At 42.2% G+C, this 21762-nt stretch overlaps 1 protein-coding gene and 1 pseudogene across 2 annotated transcripts in view; both read right to left on the bottom strand.

The window, feature by feature from the left end:
* The window catches only part of LOC126424967 (organic solute transporter subunit alpha-like), a 105176-nt gene extending 97470 nt beyond the window's left edge, over positions 1–7706 (bottom strand). The window contains exon 1 of one of the 2 annotated variants that reach the window (XM_050087846.1): positions 7580–7706. In XM_050087846.1, the coding sequence (XP_049943803.1) occupies positions 7580–7616 (37 nt within the window). In that variant the 5' untranslated portion in view covers positions 7617–7706. The remainder of the gene's footprint in view (positions 1–7579) is intronic. The other variant, XM_050087845.1, reaches the window with a different exon arrangement.
* LOC126425653 (5S ribosomal RNA) lies at positions 4175–4292 on the bottom strand (annotated as a pseudogene).
* Positions 7707–21762: the final 14056 nt, after the last annotated feature.

Genomic DNA, 21762 nt, shown 5'->3' with positions numbered 1-21762 from the left:
TGAAAAGTGATACAGCTTTGTACCACTTCTGCACAATAAGTAATATTTTTAAAAAAATTTAAGGTTTTCATTTGACTCACCCTCGTATATAGCCATTTCAAGGGTAACTAAATCAACTAGAGTTTTTGCATCTCTTAAAGAATACGAAAAAACAAAAAGTATACAAAGATTAGATTCTTGCGTCAAATATTGTTTGTAATGGTCTGTAAAGAATTTTGTTCAAAATTACATGTATGGAAATGTATGTACAAGGATGTATCATAAATTCATCATACCCTTATCCCAGTAACTACAGTTGTTCCAAATATTGCCATTATTCAACACTATAAAAGTGTGCAAGTTTCGCACAGGTCCCATGGTCTTGTGCAAATCTCGAGGAACGAAGACCTTGCCACATGACACTTGTAACTCCAGAGGGAAGCACTCTATAGCACATCCACCATACGCCATTTAGTAATGAACGTTTGAAACATTTTCTCAAAGATTTAAGACTTCGTAAATAAGTACCGAGAACACAACAGCACCGACAACGCGTTTCGTGATTAAAATGTCTCTTAGAACGTTTGAAACTTCCACCCTTCACTCTATCATTTCGCCTACCCTATTCGTGCCCGCAATTTAACCAAGTTGTACGAAGTGAATAGAACAGTAACAGGGTAACGCGACAGTTGTGTTTCCGTGTCCTTGAGTCCTACTGAGCCAACTTCATTAACCCGTTGTACAAATAAAGAGTCTGAGTTAGTACCTCGCAGTGGTATCATTTCCCGAAAGCGTCGCCAAGCGAGGGCACTGGCCGATATGTGCCCAGGTGATTCTGTCGTCTCCCCACTGGCACAGGCGGACGGATGCTCCCCACCCGTCGTCTTCTTCGGCGGGAGTTGCACTGGACAGCAACCAGCTGGACATCTTGCTTGTGTTGGTGCGACCGCCACTGACCGATTCTGCGCTGCGGACTTCAGTGTGTCGGCGATGCGGTTTATTTATTTTTATTTATTTATTTATTGTTCCGTGGGACCAAATTAAGGAGAAGTCTCCATGGTCATGGAACGAGTCAATACATGAAATTATAACACGATATTAGAAACAGATAAAATGAAATATAAAACAACATATTCAGGTGACAAGTCGTAAGTTTAAATAAAGAAAATCAACAATGTAACACTGGAATTTGCTTAATTTTTTATCTCTTCCGGGAGCTCCTCGACAGAATAGAAGGAGTGAGCCATGAGGAAACTCTTCAGTTTAGACTTAAAAGCGTTTGGGCTACTGCCACGATTTTTTTCTTGCGGTAGCTTATTGAAAATGGTTGCAGCAGAATAGTGCACTCCTTTCTGCACAAGAGTCAAGGGAGTGTAAGCCATATGCAGATTTGATTTCTGCTTAGTATTAACTGAGTGAAAACTGCTAACTCTTGGGAATAGGCTAATATTGCTAACAACAAACGACATTAAAGAAAATATATACTGTGAGGGCAATATCAGAATTTCCAGACTATTGAATAGGGGTCGACAAGAGGTTCTCGAACTTGCACCACATATAGAATGTCACAGAATGTTGCCGGTTTCTTCCCGTCGCACTTACTTATATTTCGGATCGGTTGCTGTTTGAAGTAATCGGTTTCGAAGATATCTGACTGATTACGTAAAGGGGAGATTGAATGCCCTGTGCTGCCAATGTTAACACTTTGCCGTCGCTTGGCGCCGGCAGCGCTAAATCGGATTACTCGTCTTGTCGCCGGCCGTTTGTCAACTTTCCGTTGATCACAAGCTTCAAACACATTGACTTTTGAGCGCTTTAATTTTTCCAGAAATCCTCTATTTTGCCGTATCGTTCCACAAACTCGAATTTTCTTTTCAAGTAACTTCTCTGCAAGTTCTACACTGTTATAATAATTATCCATGTAGAGGTGATGCTACTTTCCATAAGAAGATGTCAATAGTTCCATCACTATTTTTGATAAATGTTGTCCAGCGCCGGAATATTTCTTCAGTGAGGAAATGAATCCCGTACTCGAATCACATAGCATCCGAATGAGTATGCCATATTTCGTAATTTTCGACGGATTGTAAACTTTAAAATTCAACTGTCCACGCTACGGTATCATTCCTTCATCAATTGAAATGTTTTGACTTAGATTAAACGTTTCTTTGAACTTTTTGGACCAATAATCAATTACGAATCGCACTTTGAAAAGCCGGTAGGCATTACCCGCTTTATTGTTGTAGTCGGAAAAATGTAAAAATGATAATTTGTCTGAATTGGTTGCGGGACATTGTTTTGCGAAACATCGGTGTGTCTATCAACGGATTCGTTGACCAGTAGTCATCGATCCTTGCTGTTTTTTACAATTCCCATAAGGATAGCAAGCCCAAACCATTTTCAAAGCACGCGTCCCGTAACGTCGACAAATTTGGTATTTTTTTCATCCAGTTTTCTTCTATGGCAATGTTGACTGAAATACTTGTTGGTTTCGTTGCTAATACACGCAAATAGATAGTTCCCAATATATAATTCTACGATATCCACGACGCTCTGTGTATCTCTGGGAAATATGTGTGGACCTGGAGATCCTTCAAATTTACTACTGGTCCTCAGTAGATCATAGTCTGATTCATTCGAATCAGTTGCCAACTGTAGCGTTCGCCGAATCCTTCTTGCACGTATTTCACTATCTTCCGACGATTCTGCTTCACTTTTATCTTTTTGATATCCATTATCTTCTTCCCAATCAGCCAAGTCGTCCGGAACGTCATACAAGACGTCCGCGCATTCATCGTAAATAATCGCATCGTCTCTTTCGTCTCCCGTGATGAAAGTGCACAAGTACTTACAAAAACAAAAAAACTTGTTGACGTGTGTAATTTATTGTTACCTAAACAAAGTACCAACAGAATGAAAAAGATACTAAAGTGCTGTCACCGGCCGCTGAGCGTTACTATGCACAGGAAATGGTTCAAATGCCTCGAAGCACTATGGGACTTAACATCGGAGGTCGTCAGTCCCCTAGACTTAGAACTACTTAAACCTAACTAAGCTAGGACCATCACACACATCTATCCTCGAGGTAGGATTCGAACCTGCGACGGTAGCAGCCACGTGGTTCCGGACTGAAGCGTCTAGAACCGCTCGACCACAGCGGCCGGGTTATACGCACGCCACCACTGTGGTGTCGCCGGACGGCAAAGTGTTAAATAATCAAACTTCGTGACCCGTTATCTCGGAAGGTTTTTAAGACACCGACTTCCAATTTTCCAAATTAATGAATGTGGGTTTGTGGATATACTGAACTAGAATTATTGTAAACATTATTTTACGAGGGCTGTTGTGGTTTCTTCGCAAACTCTTAATTTCTCTGGCATAATGTAGTAAATAAATGAACGTAATGAATGCAAAACAAAGGATATTTTTATTTTTCTAGTTTCGCATGTGTTGAATCTTATTCTTGGCAAGCTGAAAAAATTTCATGTTTCTACCTTCAGTAATTTTTGAGATAGCGGGTCATTTATAACAAAAAAGTAGTTCTGAGACACTAAGATTGAAAGCTCTTTTAATTACAAAATTGTATACATTCTTAGACTTCTGATTCTTTCTGGGTTATCATTTGTGTCCTTTTCAGTGTCACGATCGCTAAACGGTTGCCTTCTTCGGGTCTTTCTCGATTCTTTTGCTATTTACTGAGCAACAAACTCTGTTTGGACTACACGCAGCACATCCAGTTCTCGCAAGCGTCTAGCTGTATTCTGCTTTAACTTCACGCCTGCCCTCCCTGGAACCTTCAGTCTTTTATAATTCCATCGTCGAAAGTTAACATCAGACACTGCTAACTTTAGAATCATGAAGCCGTCAAACCGTTTTTAGGCACATGGCACCACACAACATTACTAAAGGATTCATTCATTTTATGGGTCTTCCCTTACAAACATTTCTTTAATACCTTTGCATTTACCAAATTTTTGAATATAGGTTTCACTACCACTATTACTGCCAAAGATTACCAGGAAATTCAGCTTCCTTATACTTACACCAGGCACTAGAGGGCGTGGTCACTCTCCTCCCGAACAGGCCATGAAGGCCCAAAGTCACCGACCGGCCGCCGTGTCATCCTCAGCCGCATGTCAGTTTCTCAATTAGGTAGCTTCTCAGATTGCCTCACAAGGGCTGAGTGCACCCCGCTGGCCAGCAGCGCTCGGCAGACCGGATGGTCACCCATCCAAGTGCTAGCCCAGCCCAACAGCGCTTAACTTCGATGATCTGACGGGAACCGGTGTTACCACCGCGGCAAGGCCGTTGGCACGTGGTCACTCCAGACACATTATTCTCTTCATTGTTTGCAAGTGTTCTCTACAACTTCAGACGCAAATTCGGATTTGACACATCTGTTACCCCCAAATTTGTGTTAATTGAAAATACTTTTACACCTACTCATTTTATATACGTGTAAGAGAGCGGTATATGGAAGTACATTACAGAAAACGCTGGCTGGCACATTATTTTCATGTAGGACTAATATAGAGCCAACAAAAAGAAAAGCTTTGTCTGATTGTAATGCTAGCCTCTGAGGACAGTGGCATCCAAACAAGGCAATTCACAGCCTTCGAGACTGTATAGTTGCTAAGATATGACTGTTCAACTCCGGCACTAATAGGAGCTGCCGAAAATTGTCTGTCGCTTGTCAAATTTAAAATAAATATTTGAAGGTCTTAAAATTATCTGTTTTTAGTGTATGTTACACCAAAATGTTCAGTAGAGTTTAAAGCACTTTATGGAACAGAAAATAGCAAATGTCAAATTTCATCTGATTTGATATACAATATCCCCTTAATTCCGTTATTATAGTCACAAACCGTAAGTAGCGATTCTGTTTTAGTACTCTCCTCGAGAAATCTTTTCATGTCCTTGATGATATTGTCTAATAACATCTGTGACTTAACTGGTACCCCGCCCACCCTGGTAGCCGCGATGTCTAACGCCCTGCTTCCCGAGCGGGAAGGCGTGCCGGTCCCCGGCAGGAATCCGCCCGGTGGATTAGTGTCGAGGTCCGGTGTGATGGCCAGCCTGTGGATGGCTTTTAAGGCACTTTTCCATCTGCCTCGGCGAATGGGGGCTGGTTCCCCTTGTTCCGCCTTAGTTACACTATGTCAGCAATTGTTGCGCAAACACTGTCTCCATGTACGCGTACACCATAATTACTCAACCATGCAAACATTTGGACGTTCCCGGGTGGGGGGGGGGGGGGGGGGGGGGGTGCAGTCCGCTGGGGGCCCAATCGCCCAATAATTCTGGTTCGGTGTGGGGCGGCGGTGGATTCGGTGGACTGATGTGGCCTGTTATGGGGTTGTGAGCCACTGAGGGCTATGACGGGACGAAGCCTCTCCATCCTTTCTAGGTCCCCGGTTTCACACCCAATACACACACACGAACTGTCACCCTTGCTAGTCTCGTGCACAACGTTATTTTGGAGTCATGAAACATTTTTCACAACGGCTTACACACACTAGAACACCCTGAAGTGGAGGGGGAAACGAAATGAAACTTCAAAGGTTGAGAGCGTATGTGATGTTATTTTAATGATTACAATATCGTATCAAATCTACAAAACACTATGGCTGTACCCACTGTGGGCTGAATGCGTGCACTATTGCAGTTGGGAATGGCTTCATAAAGTCGTTGTATCCTCTCCTGATGCATGCTGGTCTACAACTGTTGTACCTGATTCTTGATATCGTACATACTGACACAGGGGTGGACCTGACGTCCAAGTTGGTCGCAGAGGTACCTCACCATCACACAGACAGTTCGCAGAGATACCTGCCAAGGCCGGCCGGTGTGGCCGTGCGGTTCTAGGCGCTTCAGTCCGGAACCGTGTGACCGCTACGGTCGCAGGTTCGAATCCTGCCTCGGGCATGGATGTGTGTGATGTCCTTAGGTTAGTTAGGTTTAAGTAGTTCTAAGTTCTACGGGACTGATGACCACAGATGTTAAGTCCCATAGTGCTCAGAGCCATTTGAACCAGGATATCTGCCATTGCGGTCGAGCATTTTCCTATTGAAAAATGACGCCATGATACTCTCGCTTGAGAGGTAACACTTCGGGACGCAGGATATCTGTAACGTACCAATATAACGTAACAGTTTCCTCAATCGCTACCAGCTATGAGTCATGGGCAGCGGCTCCCCACACCATAACGTCAGCAGTAACACCGCTGTTCCTCTCCAAAACTCTGGAAGAATGTGACCTCTCTCCAGGTCGGAGCCACACTCACCGATGGTGGTCATCCAGAGCAGTCAAGAGCTACAGTTCATCACTGAACATAGTGCAGTGCCATTCATCAGTAATACGTTCTTCCCAGTCACGACATCAACTGCAACAACTGTTATGTGAATACACGGTATCCGTTCTTTCGGACATGTCCGAATGAACAGACACCATGCATTCACACAACTGAATCGCCTCAATGGAATATCAAAGTAGCGAGCATGGAGGACATGCACGGGGACTGCCGACAGGTGGAGCCAGGTGGGAGTGTGGGTGGCCAGATAGTCCGCGGATTTGCAATAAACACAGTGTCCCGGTGGTGCAGTGGTTAACGCAACTGCTGAGTAAGCAGAGGGTCCCGGGTTCGAATCCCAGGCTGGCACATATTTTCACTCGTCGCCGCTGATTCCGCATAATGACCCGACGCAGCTGACATCAATATTCCCTTCCCTTTCCTTTCCTTTCTCTCCCATCCACCTTTAATTTACGCAACTGTCTGTCTTGTGGCGTTAATGGCAGTCGAGGTAATTCCATACTCCACTTGCTGTTTGTTAGTCACAGAGCAGGGTGCAGAATGATGCTGTGAGTCTGGTCAATGGTGGCCGAGCAATTCGTTCGTCACAATACGCCAGTCACTACTCTTGATGAACTGTGGTATCGTGTTGAAGCTGCATGGGCAGCTGTACCTGTACACGCCATCCAAGCTCTGTTAGACTCAGGCGTATCAAGGCCGTTATTACGGCCAGAGGTGGTTGTTCTGGGTACTGATTTCTCAGGATCTATGCACCCAAACCGCGTGAAAATGTAATCACATGTTAGTTCTAGTATAATATATTTGTCCAATGAATACCCGTCTATCATCTGCGTTTCTTCTGGTGCAGCAATTTTAATGGCCAGTAGTGCAATTTGTGTTAGTATTTTGCAACCATGACTTATTAAACTAGTAGTTCGGTAATATTCACACCTGTCAGGAATGTTTCAATGTTGAATTCTCAGTCTGGGACGAATGAGGCAGGCCAGCGTATATGTTTCAATTATCTTCAGTAATGTTTACTAAACCTGACGTGAATTATCGTAAAATATAATACACGCTATCAGCACAGTTCTGCCACTCGCATTTTGGCCGGTATCAGAAATATTCGAAGCCTTTCCGAATAATAAGAAACACGGCGTCAATCTTAGCACCACTGCCCTTTGACTTCTGGATCTCAAGAACGAGCAGAACAGACTGTGTTTCGCAGAATCTGGGCTTGCAAGACGTGAGGAAAAATTCCAGCACTGACGAGACGTTAAGACAGACAGAGATCGCAGTGCTGTAACCCACCTTTAGGACTCCCGGTGCGCGTCGAAGCAGCAGACATGCGAGTTGCTTCACGTCGAACTTCACCGTACGTAGACGCACTCAGAAGCACGTGGCTTCGCGGACGCCATGATACACAGGCGTGCGTCGCCATACTGCCGCCTTCTGCGCTACGTTATCATTCATTATCAGCTGACTTCTGACGCGCTAATCCTCCAGAACTGATAGTTGCGCGAACGATCCATGGCCGCTGGTAGAGATTTCGAGAAACACTGTTTGCATCGACACACCCTTCCGACCGCTGTGTTCTTTTATAATCACATTTTAGTCTGTTTGTTGGTCACAAATTTTGCAGTTGATTTCAAAATAGCTGCCCGATGAACTAGAGATCTGAAACCGTGAACATAGCTCAGAACTGGACTACAATGCAACATTAGCTCGGTTTGTTGCCTGGTGTGTGGCGGAGAATTGTTTACACTATTATTTTCCGATGAGCTAGGGGTTTGAAACTTGGAACATACTCGTAGCTCAGAACTGAATGACAATGCAATATTAACCCGCTTTCGTGTCTGGTATGTGGCGGAGCGTACTTTGTTCATCATTATCATTTCATGATGAGTTAGAGACTTGAAACGTTCAGAAAATCTCAGATCTCGATAACCCTGCAATATTAAACTCTTTCGTCTGGTGTGTGGCGGAGAGTATCTTGCATACCACTCCCACTTCCCTTCTTCCTGTTCCACTTGCGAACGTTTCGTGATAAGAACGGTTGCTGGTAAGTACCGTGTGAACTCGACTCGCTAATTATTACTTTAGAGGTATTTTGTGAGATAGCACAGTAGAAAGCAATGTGTTGGGTGCCACAGATGAAGAGAAATTGAAATAATTCTGAAATTTATCACATGTCTCTGTTGTAATGTCATCAAAATATTTGAAATCGATTGAAAAATTTGACACAGACAAGATTAAAAAGCAAAAAATAATTATTTCAATAAAAAACCTTTTAATATAACACGTTTTTAAAACTGATCACGAAGTATAAAATAATTTATCCCAGCCCCATACAGATTTCTAACCCCATGCAGTTAGTACTGAAAATTTGAGCTTGGGAATTTTTAATAGCTATGAAAACACTTAGAAGTCAAAAGGTTCAAATGGTTCAAATGGCTCTGAGCACTATGCGACTTAACTTATGAGGTCATTAGTCGCCTAGAACTTAGAACTAATTAAACCTAACTAACCTAAGGACATCACACACATCCATGCCCGAGGCAGGATTCGAACCTGCGACCGTAGCAGTCCCGCGGTTCCGAAGTCAAAAGGAAAAAAAGTGGAGTACATACAATACATAACTGATGCATCAATGTTTTACCTCCTCACTACTAGTTGTTACATATCCTCCACGTTTTTTGTTTTAAATTCTACAAGTATTTTCATAGCTATTAAAAATTCACAGGCACAAATTTCCAGGACCATCTGTATGGGGTTAGCAGTGTGTACGTCGCTAGGATAAACTGTTTTTCACTCTTTAGTCGATTTTAAAAAGTGTTATATTAAAAAGTTTTTTATTTAAATAATTATTTCGTGATTCAATACTTGGGGCTGTCTATGGTGTGTAATAGTAGCGATCATTTTCAACTCTTTAAGGAACAAGGGTATCTGACGTATACACCTACACCTGTATCCATTACGCGCAAACCACCTTGAAGTGCATGGTCTAGGGTACGTCCCATTGTACCAGTTATCAGGGCTTGTACCGGTTCCAGTCATGTATGGAGCGTGGGAAGAATGACTGATAAAAAAACCTCTGTGCGATCTGTGATTAATCTAGTATTATCCTCGCGATATCTATAGGAACGAAGGGATTGTAGTATATTCCTAGATTCGCAATGTAAAGCTGGTTTTTGAAACATTATAACTCACCTTTTTTGGGATAGTCCGCATCTCCAAGCGTCTGCCGCTTTAGTTCTCCAGAATCTCCGTGACACATTTCCACGGGTCAAATGCACGTATGACCATTCGAGCTTCCCTCCTTTGTATACGTTCAATATCCCCTGTTAGTCCTACTTGGTATGGACCCCACACACTTGAGAAATATTCTAAGATGGGTGCCACTAGCATTTGGCAAGCAATCTCCGTTGTAGACCAATTGCATTTTTCAATAATTCTGCCGGCTTTACCTATGAATGAGCCAATGTGATCGCTCCGTTTCACATTTCTACAGATTGTTTCACCTAGGTGTTTGTATGAGCTGGCCAGTTCCAACTGTGACTCGTCGATACTGTCCTCAAAGCGTACTACATTTTTCGTTTTGTGAAGTGCCCAGTTTTACATAAATGGGCATCTAAACCAAGTTTCCAATCTCTACATATCTTCCAATTCTTTCAAGATCCAAATGAATATTTGCGGAGCTTTTCCTTTGCCTTTAGGGAAGACCGTTAATTGTCTGAAACTCTACACAACATTTTTCGTTAGATTTTTATTGTTACGTAATCATCTTGACTTGTATAATAATTCCCTTTTTGCAAAGTTAACTTTTTTGGGCAGGCTTGGCCTTTATATTGGGAACACACAAAAACTGGCCTAATTTATGTTTGCAGTAGCACTAGTACTGGGGACGAGATGGAAAAAGAAAAATATTGATATTCTACTCACTAGTAGTGTTCTACGACTTGTATCGTACTCGCGAAAGTAATTAAAGAAAACCTTGGGCGAAGGGGATATCCAGGCGTCTAAAAAACGAAGTTGGCAGAAGGTAAAGTGTAACAAAGCAAGAATGGCTAGACGATAAATGCGGAACTGTAGAATCAGGAATGAATTCAGGAAAAGTAGATGCCATACATAGCAACAGCAAAGAAATTTTTGGAGAAAAGAGAAGCAATTGTGTAAATATTAATAGCTCTGACGTGAAACCAGCACTAAGCGAAGACGGAACGGCTGAGAGGTGGAAAGAGTATCTACAAGGTCTATAAAAAAGGAAAGAAACCTGAAGGCAGTATTACAGAAAGTAATGAGGCTAATGAGATTGGGGATGTGACACTGCGAGATTAATTTGACAGAGTACTAAAAGGGTCAAATTGAAACATGGCATCTGGAAAAGACACAATTACCTCAGATTTGTTAATATTTGGAAGAACTAACTGTGACAAAATTATTTCGTCTCGCATGCAAGATATAGGAGACAAGTTTAGTTGTAGAGAGCCAGGTAGGAACGCGCGAGGCGTTGTTGTTCCTGTGGCTTATTTTAGAAGGTTGGTTAAGGAAAGGAAAGAAAGGGTCTCTAGAATTTATAGATTTAGAGGAAGTTTTTGACAGCGTTGACAGGTATACACTCTTGGAGATTCTGGAGGTAGCAGGGATAAAATACAGAGAGGGTAAGGTTGTCTACAACTTGTGTAGAAAACAGACCGCAGGAATCAGAATCGAAGCATCTGAAAGGGAAGTAGTAACCGAGGTGTGAGTGTGTCAGGATAGTAGTTTCTACCCGATGGTATTCAATCTGCACAGTCGTCAAGAATTAAAGGAAACCAAGGAGAATCGGATGTGAATTAATGTTTTAGGAGAAAAATTAAAGCTACTGAGGTATTCCGATGGCTCTGTAATGGAATGGATACTGTCTGGAAAAAGCCAACTAAAGTAAAAAAAAAAAAGTGCAATAGAAAACAGCCGAATAAATCAGGCGATGCTGAGAGAATTACATTACAAAATGAGATATTTAATATAGAAGAACAGTTTTGTTGTTTGAGCAGCAAAACAACTAATGAGGTCAGAAGTCACATTAAGTTGACAATCGGTCAAAAGCCTGAAAAACTGCCTTTTGCAGGGAGCACCCCTGCGAGACGTGCAGGAAGAGAGTCAGTCAGGTTCCGGGATGTACCGACTGGAATATGAACCCGTGCGATGGGCAACTGCATTACGTTTCTCGATTGAGCATGCATGGTGCGAATGGCCTGATTGAGATAATCCCACCGATTCTCGACTGCTTCTATATCTGGGGAGTTTGGCGGTCAGGATTGTGATGGGTCCACTCGTACGTGGAGCAAGATTTTGTAATACAATTAATGAACAATGGCGTGAAAGGGGTATCACATGCAGAACAGATTGTATCTTTGACACCACTGAACCAAAGATGTTGACTGAGTGGCAGAATTGATTGTAAGTAGGGGCGTGCAGAGCGCAGTAGTAGTTGCCGTTGCACTCTGTTAAAGGTAGGATGTAAGACTTAAAGCTAGTGGCTGGCTGTGAGAATTTAGCTGTTGATCTTGGACGCAGCGTAATACAGTATTGTAAGGTAATGAAATCATGTATATTTAGTTTTAAGTATGCAGCAACGCTATGTCGATCTTGCTAATTTTACAGTACTGACACTTCATTGTAGGAACCAAATATTTGCCATTACGTTTAATGTATAGGTTGATTAGATATACCTGATTTGTAATATTTTGTGTGTTTTCTTATGCTGATACAGGAAAGTTAAAATTTGGAACCTATTTTGTTAAGCGATGTTAGACTTATTGTGACCTAACAATCCAAGGTTGTTTAACTACGTCAGTAAGCGAGAATTGTAGAACAGTTGAAAAGTTCAATAATTTTGAATTTAACGTACAATGTTTCATGTCAGATTTTGTAAAGGAGAAACTTTATTATCAATCCAATTTTTGAACTAAAGAATTTGGTCTTAGCATGTCCCCTTATCAGTACCTCATCCACTTCCGTGTCGTGTTTGTTTAAATCTAATGAACATGTTTTAAAAGAAATGATTTTTCAATCACAGTCATAAAAATATTAATGTGCCAGAATCAGAAAAGAATTAATGTTTGTAACAGCCTTAATGCGGGCATCACTGTACAGCACTGAGCCAATATCCAAAATCACTGAACATTTGCAAGGTTTTTCATTTATCAACTAGTCTACTGGCATTATATATATGAAGCTATTTTACAACCGGCATTGCACTTCGCTGAGCCAAGATTGAATTTTTTGTATGCCTACTATGGAGGGAACTGAATACCAAGATTACATCTGTTGCGACTCAAGAGCTAAAAAAATGTATTTCATTGTTTACCTGCAAAGGGAATTTTATCATTTTATTGCTCAGGGCGGTTATGAGACTGAGTAAATTTCAGAGGGATTGATTCATTATAGGTATTAGTAACTGGTGTTCCAAATTAAATTGTTTAATTTTTCTTTGGTTTACAGTAAAACTGATTAAGCGCACCATTTGCACAACACAAGGTAAATTTGGATACTACAAAATATATTTTTTAAAGAACGTTACAGGGTATAACACTATCTTTATATGGCTCATCAAATTTTTTATAGTTTTTGTGCTTTAAAATTTTCGGATATTGGTTATATATTTTCTGTACATGTAAAGTAAAGTGTACTATACTGGAGGTTGAAGCTCTTTGCATTGTTTGTGAGTAATGTACGTAAAATACTATGTAAATTGTTTATTACATTAAATAATTTTCTGATCACATTTCGTATTTAAAAATATTTGTGTGTATAAACTGTTCATGTTGGCGTAAATTTTGACAATTGTAAGAAATGGTAATACTTAGGAACAATGTAAGAAATAGGTGTTATGTAAAAGCTTTTGTTTGAAACGAAGTGGCTCTGGGGAGTGGAAAAGGTGGCAAGGGCAAATTGGTGCACAGTCTGTAGGTAGCAGTGATTGAGGCAACACCGTTGTGGAGCAAGAGAAGCTTTGCCTGCAAATTTGCACAAAATTGCCTCAGATGAAGACTGCAAACGGACTTCTCAAAGGAGAATAAAACGTTTGACCCTGAGTGCATACCTGCCCCTGATGTAGGCAACCTGTGCTAACAAAATGCACTGGCTCCGACCTTGCCCCACTACTTGCAAGATTTTCGAGAATGTTTTAATTTCTGTAATATAAATGTGACATATAATCAGGCAGGAGGCAGGCGACCATTATTATAATAATCAACAGTTCTGCATTCTGGCTGACTGGGTTGGTGTTATCCAGTCAGCGTGAATGCAGAACTATTGATTGTTTTACTTTCATTTTTGACGTTGAATAACAAATGACAAAATATTTTTTTCGTGTGATATAATTACAATTAACAGTGTTCGGATTTCTTCCTTTACTTGCGCTGTGAAACCTTGCTTCTTGCCAAATTTCATTATTCTAGGCCAACAGGAAGTACCCTGTAGGCTTTAATGAGTGACTTTGCGAGTGTCAAACTGTATGACATAAACGGCTGTAGCTTTTGGTTGCATTGACTTAGAAGGTTACATTAATTACACCGCCAAAGGGGTATAGACATTGATATGTGACATAAATTTCAATTGATAGATCTAACCATTTCTGTAAAAAAAAGGGTCTTACCAGACGGACGAATAGACAGTCAGATAAGAAATGACAAAAAAAATTTTCTCGCATCATGTGATTAAAAATTTACAGGTTCTGGATTTTTCCTTTCGGCTGTACTGTGAAGCCTTCGTTTTTGGCAAATTTCATCGCTGTATATCAACAGGAAGCACCCTATGGGTTTTGATGAGGGAGTTTGTGAGTATCTACATCTACGTGGATACTCTGCAAATCACACAAGTGTCTGGTAGAGGGTTCATCGAACCACCTTCTCAATAATTCTCTATTATTGAAAATATCATACAGCATGCGGTAAAAACAAAGACCTATATTTTTCCGTGTGAGCTCTGATTTCCCTTATTTTATTATGATGGTAGTTTCTCTCTACATAGGTCAGTGTCAACAAAATATTTTCGAATTTGGAGGAGAAAACTGGTGTTTAAATTTCGTGAGAAGATTCTGCAGCAACGAAAAACGCCGTTTGTTTTAATGTTGTCCACCCCAAATCCTATCTCATTTCAGTGACACTCTCTCCCCTATTTCGTGATAATACAAAATGTACCATGCAGGGTAGCTGCATGGTCTGAGGCGTCTTGACATGGTGCACGCGGCTAGCCCCCGTCAGAAGTTCGAGTCCTCCCTCGGACATGAGTGTGTGTGTTGTTCTTAGCGTAAGTTAGTTTAAGTTAGATTAAGTAGTGTGTAAGTCTAGGGACTGATGACCTCAGTAGTTTGGTCCCACATTAAGATACCACAAATTTCCAAAAAACAAAATGTTGTGCTCTTCTTTGAACTTTCTCAATGCACTTTCTCAATCCATCTGGTAAGGATCCCACACCACACAGCAGTAATCTAAAAGAGGACGGACAAGCGTAGTGTAGGAAGTCTCTATAGTAGATCTGTTACGTTGTCCTGTCAATAAAAAGCAGTCTTTGGTTAGCCTTCCCCAAACATTTTCTACATGTTCCTTTCAATTCAAGTTGTTCTTAATTGTACTTCCTAGGTATTTAGTTGTATTTACAGCCTTTAGATTTGACTGATTTATCGTATATCCGATTCCTTTTAGCACTCATTTGTAGTTATTTAGGGGCAATTGCCAATTTTTGCGCCATACAGATATCTTTTCTAAATCGTTTGCAATCTGTTCGTCAGACTAACCGGGGAGGCCTTACCTGCGGCCCCCTGGGAAGTCTTTCACCGTGTGCCAAGCCCTGAGGCGACCTCCCACTCGATCACAGGAGAGGGGCAGCCTCAATGCGAACAGTAACTGGGCTGGCCACCAGTAAAGACCAGTCGGAGGACTTACGCATGCCGGACATCTGCTGGATCCCCATAGCCAGCCCACAACAGTAACGTCCATCCACTGCAGGTTCAAGCTATGTAACTGAAGCTGTCACATCCTGGAGCTGAGAGTGAAGTGTGACCGACTTGGCTTCCACCCGCACACAACAATCACAGTCCTTATCCATACTAAAGTCTGTGGAAAACTTTACTACTCAGAAAAACGGACTAGTGACACATGCTGCGGAACTCTCCTTTAGACCCTGACAAAATCACAAGCAGTTTGTCTAATAAATTAGATTAATACACAGAGATTCAAAAACCTAACTACGGATACACTCAGGTGAGACTAAATAATTCGCTCCTGATTTGGAAAGTGTAATGTGTCACAAAATCGGTTTGCTTTCCAACACAAACGAAAACTCGAGAACCATGTCTATTAGACACTAAATTAACACGCAAAACCCAAGAAATTAAACTGTCATGACACACAGACGAAATTATACAATTATCTCCTGGTTAGGACCGAGATTTAGGAACCAGGTTTTAAATTGTAAGACATTTCCAGTGCCAGATGTGGACTCTGACCACAATCTATTGGTTATGACCTGTAGATTAAAACTGAAGAAACTGCAACAAGGTGGGAACTTAAGGAGATGGGACCTGGATAAACTGAAAGAACCAGAGGTTGTACAGAGTTTCAGGGAGAGCATAAGGGAACAATTGACAAGAATGGGGGAAAGAAATACAGTAGAAGAAGAATGGGTAGCTTTGAGAGATGAAGTAGTGAAGGCAGCAGAGGATCAAGTAGGTAAAAAGACGATGGCTAGTAGAAATCCTTGGGTGACAGAAGAAATACTGAATTTAATTGATGAAAGGAGAAAATATAAAAATGCAGTAAATGAAGCAGGCAAAAAGGAATAAAACCGTCTCAAAAATGGGATCGGCTGAAAGTGCAAAATGGCTAAGCAGGCATGGCTAGAGGACAAATGTAAGGATGTAGAGGCTTATCTCACTAGGGGAAAGAAAGATAATGCCTACAGGAAAATTAAAGAGACCTTTGGAGAAAAGAGAACGACTTGTGTGAATATCAAGAGCTCAGATGGGAACCCGGTTCTAAGCAAAGAAGGGAAAGCAGAAAGATGGAAGGATTATATAGAGGGTCTATACAAGGGCGATGTTCTTGAGGATAATATTATAGACATGGAAGAGGATGTAGATGAAGATGCAATGGGAGACATGACACTGCGTGAAGAGTTTGACAGAGCACTGAAAGACCTAAGTCGAAACAAGGCCCCGGGAGTAGACAACATTCCATTAGACCTACTGACAGCCTTGGGAGAGGCAGTCCTGACAAAACTCTACCATCTGGTGAGGAAAATGTATGAGACAGGCGAAATACCCTCAGACTTCAAGAAGAATATAATAATTCCAATCCCAAAGAAAGCAGGTGTTGACAGATGTGAAAATTGCCGAACGATCAGTTTAATAAGTCACACTTGCAAAATACTAACGCGAATTCTTTACAGACGAATGGAAAAACTGGTAGAAGCCAACCTCGGGGAGGATCAGTTTGGATACCGTAGAAATATTGGAACACGTGAGGCAATACTGACCCTACGACGTACCTTAGAAGAAAGATTAAGAAAAGGCAAACCTACGTTTCTAGCATTTGTAGACATAGAGAAAGCTTTTGACAATGTTGACTGGAATACTCTATTTAAAATTCTGAAGGTGGCAGGCGTAAAATACAGGGACCGAAACGCTATTTACAATTTGTATAGAAACTACATGGCAGTTATAAGAGTCGAGGGACATGAAAGGGAAGCAGTGGTTGGGGAGCGAGGCAGGGTTGTAGCCTCTCCCCGATGTTATTCAATCTGTATATTGAGCAAGCAGTAAAGGAAACAAAAGAAAAATTCGGAGTAGGTATTAAAATCCATGGAGAAGAAATAAAAACTTTGAGGTTCGCCGATGACATTGTAATTCTGTCAGGGACAGCAAAGGACTTGGAAGAGCAGTTGAACGGAATGGACAGTGTCATGAAAGGAGGATATAAGATGAACATCAACAAAAGCAAAACGAGAATAATGGAATGTAGTCGAGTTAACTGGGGTGATGCTGAGGGAATTAGATTAGGGAATGAGCCACTTAAAGTAGTAAAGGAGTTTTGCTATTTGGGGAGCGATATAACTGATAATGGTCGAAGTAGAGAGGATATAAAATGTAGACTGGCAATGGCAAGGAAATCGTTTCTGAAGAAGAGAAATTTGTTACCATCGAGTATAGATTTAAGTGTCAGGAAATCGTTTCTGGAAGTATTTGTATGGAGTGTAGCCATGTATGGAAGTGAAACATGGATGATAAATAGTTTGGACAGGAATAGAAGCTTTCGAAATGTCGTGTTACAGAAGAATACTGAAGATAAGGTGGGTAGATCACACAACTGATGAGGACGTATTGAATACAATTGGGAGAAGAGGAGTTTGTGGCACAACTTGACTAGAAGAAGGGATCGGTTGGTAGGGCATGTTCTTCTGAGGCATTAAGGGATCACCAATTTAGCATTGGAGGGCAGCGTGGAGGGTACAAATCGTAGAGGGAGACCAAGAGATGAATACACTAAGCAGATTCAGAAGGATGTAGGTTGCAGTAGGTACTGGGAGATGAAGAAGCTTGCACAGGATAGAGTAACATGGAGAGCTGCATCAAACCAGTCTCAGGACTGAAGACCACAACAACAACAACACCAACATAGGAACTCGCAAAAGTCACTAAATCAGTAACTTCCCTGTGGCTGCTTCTGTCTCAGCCGCCTGGTGCTGCCTGACTGTTTAACTTAGAAGCTAAGGTTTGTTATGTTATAGACCTTACCTTGTGGCATAAATGTCAGTCTGGGATGTCTACCCGTTCCTGAGAAAAAGACATCTTTAACAGACGGACAGACAGACTGGCACTCTGATAACAAATAAGAAAAGTTTTGTTTTTGTGTGATTTAATTCAAAATTTCTGGTTTTCGGATTTTTTCCATTCTTTGTAATGTAAAACCTTGTCTCTCTCCAAATGTCAAGATTTTAGGCCAACGGGAAGTACCCTAGAGGTTTTGATGAGTGTGTTTGCGAGTATTAAAATATATGACGTCAATCGCGGTATGCAAGCATGCATGTCTGAAGGAACATTGCATCGTAATTTTGAACAACACTGTAATATCGTATGGTGTACAATTCTAAACGTACACTATCTGATCAAAAATGTATGGACACTGCTATTTATTGCGGAATTTACCACTAGATGTCACAAGATGTGAGCTCGCACATATAAAAGGCGGGTGGGGGGGGGGGGGCGGTGTTGGGTTGTTAGTAGAGGAGCAGTGGGTTGGTCTGGAGAGCTCAGTGACTTCAGTGGACGAGTCGCTAGATGTCTCCTGATTGACAAATCTATCAGGGACATTTCAACCAACTAGAGCTGCCCAAGTCGACTGCTGCTGACAAGACTGTGAAGGTGAGAAGTAACAACCGTAGCTAGACCAAGGTCAAGCAGCTCTCTTGTACTGACAGATAGGGACTGTCGAGAATAGCTGAAGATGATTGTAAAAAAAAATTGCATGAAATCAGCGGAAGAAGTTACTCGTGAGTTCCAAAGAGGTACCAGCAGTCCAGCTAGCACAATGACTGAGCGTAGAGAGTTAAAAAGGGATGTAGTGGTCGACAACACCTCATAAGCCACACATTTATGTAGTCAATGGAAAGAGCTATGGGTGAAGAGCGATGCCACTGTACAGTTTATAATTGGAAACGAGTGATTTGGTTTGATGGATCACCTTATACCCTGTAACAGTGCGATGGGAGGGTTTGGATTTGGATAATGCCTGTCATCAAGTGTAGTGTGAACATTGAAATATGGAGGAGGTGATGTTATAGTATATGGGTGTTTTTAGTGGTCTCCTTATTGTGCTTAAGAAAACGCTTAACTGCAGAAGGTTATGAACATATTTTACGGCATTTTGTACTGTGTACAGAAGAGCTGCAGTTCGTAGATGCTAATTAATTGTATTAGCATGCCAATGCACCCTGTAATAAAGCCCTCTCCATGTGGCAATCATTTGTGGACAATGTTGTTGTTGTGGTGGTCTTCAGTCCTGAGACTGGTTTGATGTAGCTCTCCATGCTGCTCTATCCTGTGCAAGCTTCTTCATCTCCCAGTATCTACTGCAGCCTACATCCTTCTGAATCTGCTTAGTGTATACATCTCTTGATCTCCATCTTCGATTTTTACCCTCCACGCTGCCCTCCAATACTAAATTGTTGATCCCTCGATGTCTCAGAATATGTCCTATCAACCGATCCCTTCTTCTAGTCAAGTTGTGGACAATAACATTCGTTAAATGGAGTGACCTGCCTGGACTCCGAACCTGAACCTAATGGAACACATTTGGGAATGAGCTAGAATGTCATCTTCAGTCCAGGCCACAGCATTCAACATCTCTGTCTTTTTTGGTTTCGGATCATAAGGAACAAAGCGCTACCATTCCTGCACAAAAATTCAGACACCTCATTGAAAGCGTCCCAAGCAAAAAAAGAAAAAGAAAAAGGTTCAAATGGCTCTGAGCACTATGAGACTTGACATCTGTGGTCATCAGTCCCGTAGAACTTAGTACTACTTAAACCGAACTAACCTAAGGACATCACACACATCCATGCCCGAGGCAGGATTCGAACCTGCGAGCATAGCGGTCACGCGGCTCCAGACTGAAGCGCCTAGAGCCGCACGGCCACACCGGCCGGCTCCCAAGCAGAAACAAAATGTTATAAAGACGATGGGTGGACATACCCCACGTTAATGTCCACTGACAAGTGTCCGAAAACCTTTGAGCAGATAGTGCAGCCTTGGCCAATGTTAGTGCTGTCCAAGACACCAAGCATGGTGAATGCTGCTCGCCCAGCTAGCCGCGCGATCTAATGCACTGCTTCCCGAACGGGACGGTGTGCCAGTCCCTGTGTCGAGGTCTGGTGTGCCGACCAGCCTGTGGATGGTTTCTATGGCGGTATTCCATCTGCCTCGGCGAATATGGGTTGGTTCTCCGTATTCCGCCTCAGTTACACTATGTCAGTAAATGCTGGACAAACACTGTCTCCACTTATACGTACACCATAATTACCACGCAAACATTTGGGGTTACATTTGTCTCGTAGGAGACGTTCCCGGAGGGGGGTGGGGGGGGGGGGGGGGAGGGGAGGGATCCACTGGGGGCCGAACTAATTGCGCAATAACCCTGGGTTCGTTGTGGGGCAGTGGTTGGGTGGGTGCACTGCTGTGGCCTATGTGGGGCTGTGAACCACTGAGGGCTACAGTGGGACGAAGCCTTCTGTAGTTTCTAGGTCCCCGGTTCAATACACAATACAGAATGCTGAATGTTATTTATTTTAAGGAGGCAGAGATTTACAGCTTCTGCTGCAAGTATTTTTTGAAAAACATCATCATTTGCACAACAACTGTATGTCACTTTATTAAAAACCACAAGTTTCGTTCAGTCAACAGACCATCCTCAGGAATAAAACATCAGCTACAGGAAATTAAAGACCAGGTGCATCCAGACAATAGAATGCAGGAAATTGTTTAACTCGCTCTTTAGATAACAAGCTAATGTCATGAGCTTGATTCTTTTGGACTTGGAAAATAAGGTTCAAGCTTGTGACTCTCCCATCCTCCTTCTATTCGAAGGTACAGTAGATCGTTTATAATGCTAACATTTCTCCATATGTTTTATACATGTACAAATTTGTGCTGGGCACTGTGCGAATGGCAAGAGAACACTACGCCCACGACTCCGGTCAGCGGGCCCTCAGCGTGGCCCTGCGTAGTCGCTGCCCTGGAGGGCTGCCTCGGTCCACTGACGCAAGCGGCGCTGGATGTCCTCCGACAGGACTTGCTTCCCCTCTCCGACCTGTCCTCTCCGCATAAACTTTGTGGAGGAGGGCAAAGGCTGCAGGTTGTAGTCTGCGCGCAGCTGCTCCACCACGGGGTCGTAGTTGACAGCCGGGTTGTTGCGCATCTTGTCGAAGCTCAGGTAGTCCACCAGCTCAGCCACCTGCCTCTCTGTGATCGTCTTCTGCAGGAAGGTGGCCACTCTGCGGATCACCGAAGCCAGATCCTGCCAATAGTACCACAAGGTTCGAGACTGCACACTGCCGCAAACTACATCAGCGTAACAGAACAGTGGGTGTGTATTCTACACACATACCTTGCAATACTAAATCTACGAGTGTTAGTCATAAAGTTTTAATTATCGAATAAACCAAGCTATCACCATGAAACTTGGTGATCGTTTTAGTCTAGAAAACTGAGGATGCGCTATATGACGACCAGTTTGGCTTTAGGAAAGGTAAAGGCATGAGAGAGGCAATTCTGACGTTGCGGTTGATAATGGAAGCAAGACTAAAGATAAATCAAGAAACGTTCATAGGATTTGTCGACCAGGAAACAGCGTTCGGCAGTATAAAGTGTGCAAGATGTTGGAAATTCTGAGAAAAATAGGGGTGACCTATAGGAAGAGAAGGGGTAATATGCAATACGTGCAGGAGCCACGAAG

This window comes from Schistocerca serialis, chromosome 10 (genome assembly GCF_023864345.2).
Source record: "Schistocerca serialis cubense isolate TAMUIC-IGC-003099 chromosome 10, iqSchSeri2.2, whole genome shotgun sequence".
Lineage (NCBI taxonomy): Eukaryota > Metazoa > Arthropoda > Insecta > Orthoptera > Acrididae > Schistocerca > Schistocerca serialis.
This window is presented reverse-complemented; position numbering and strand designations above follow the sequence as displayed.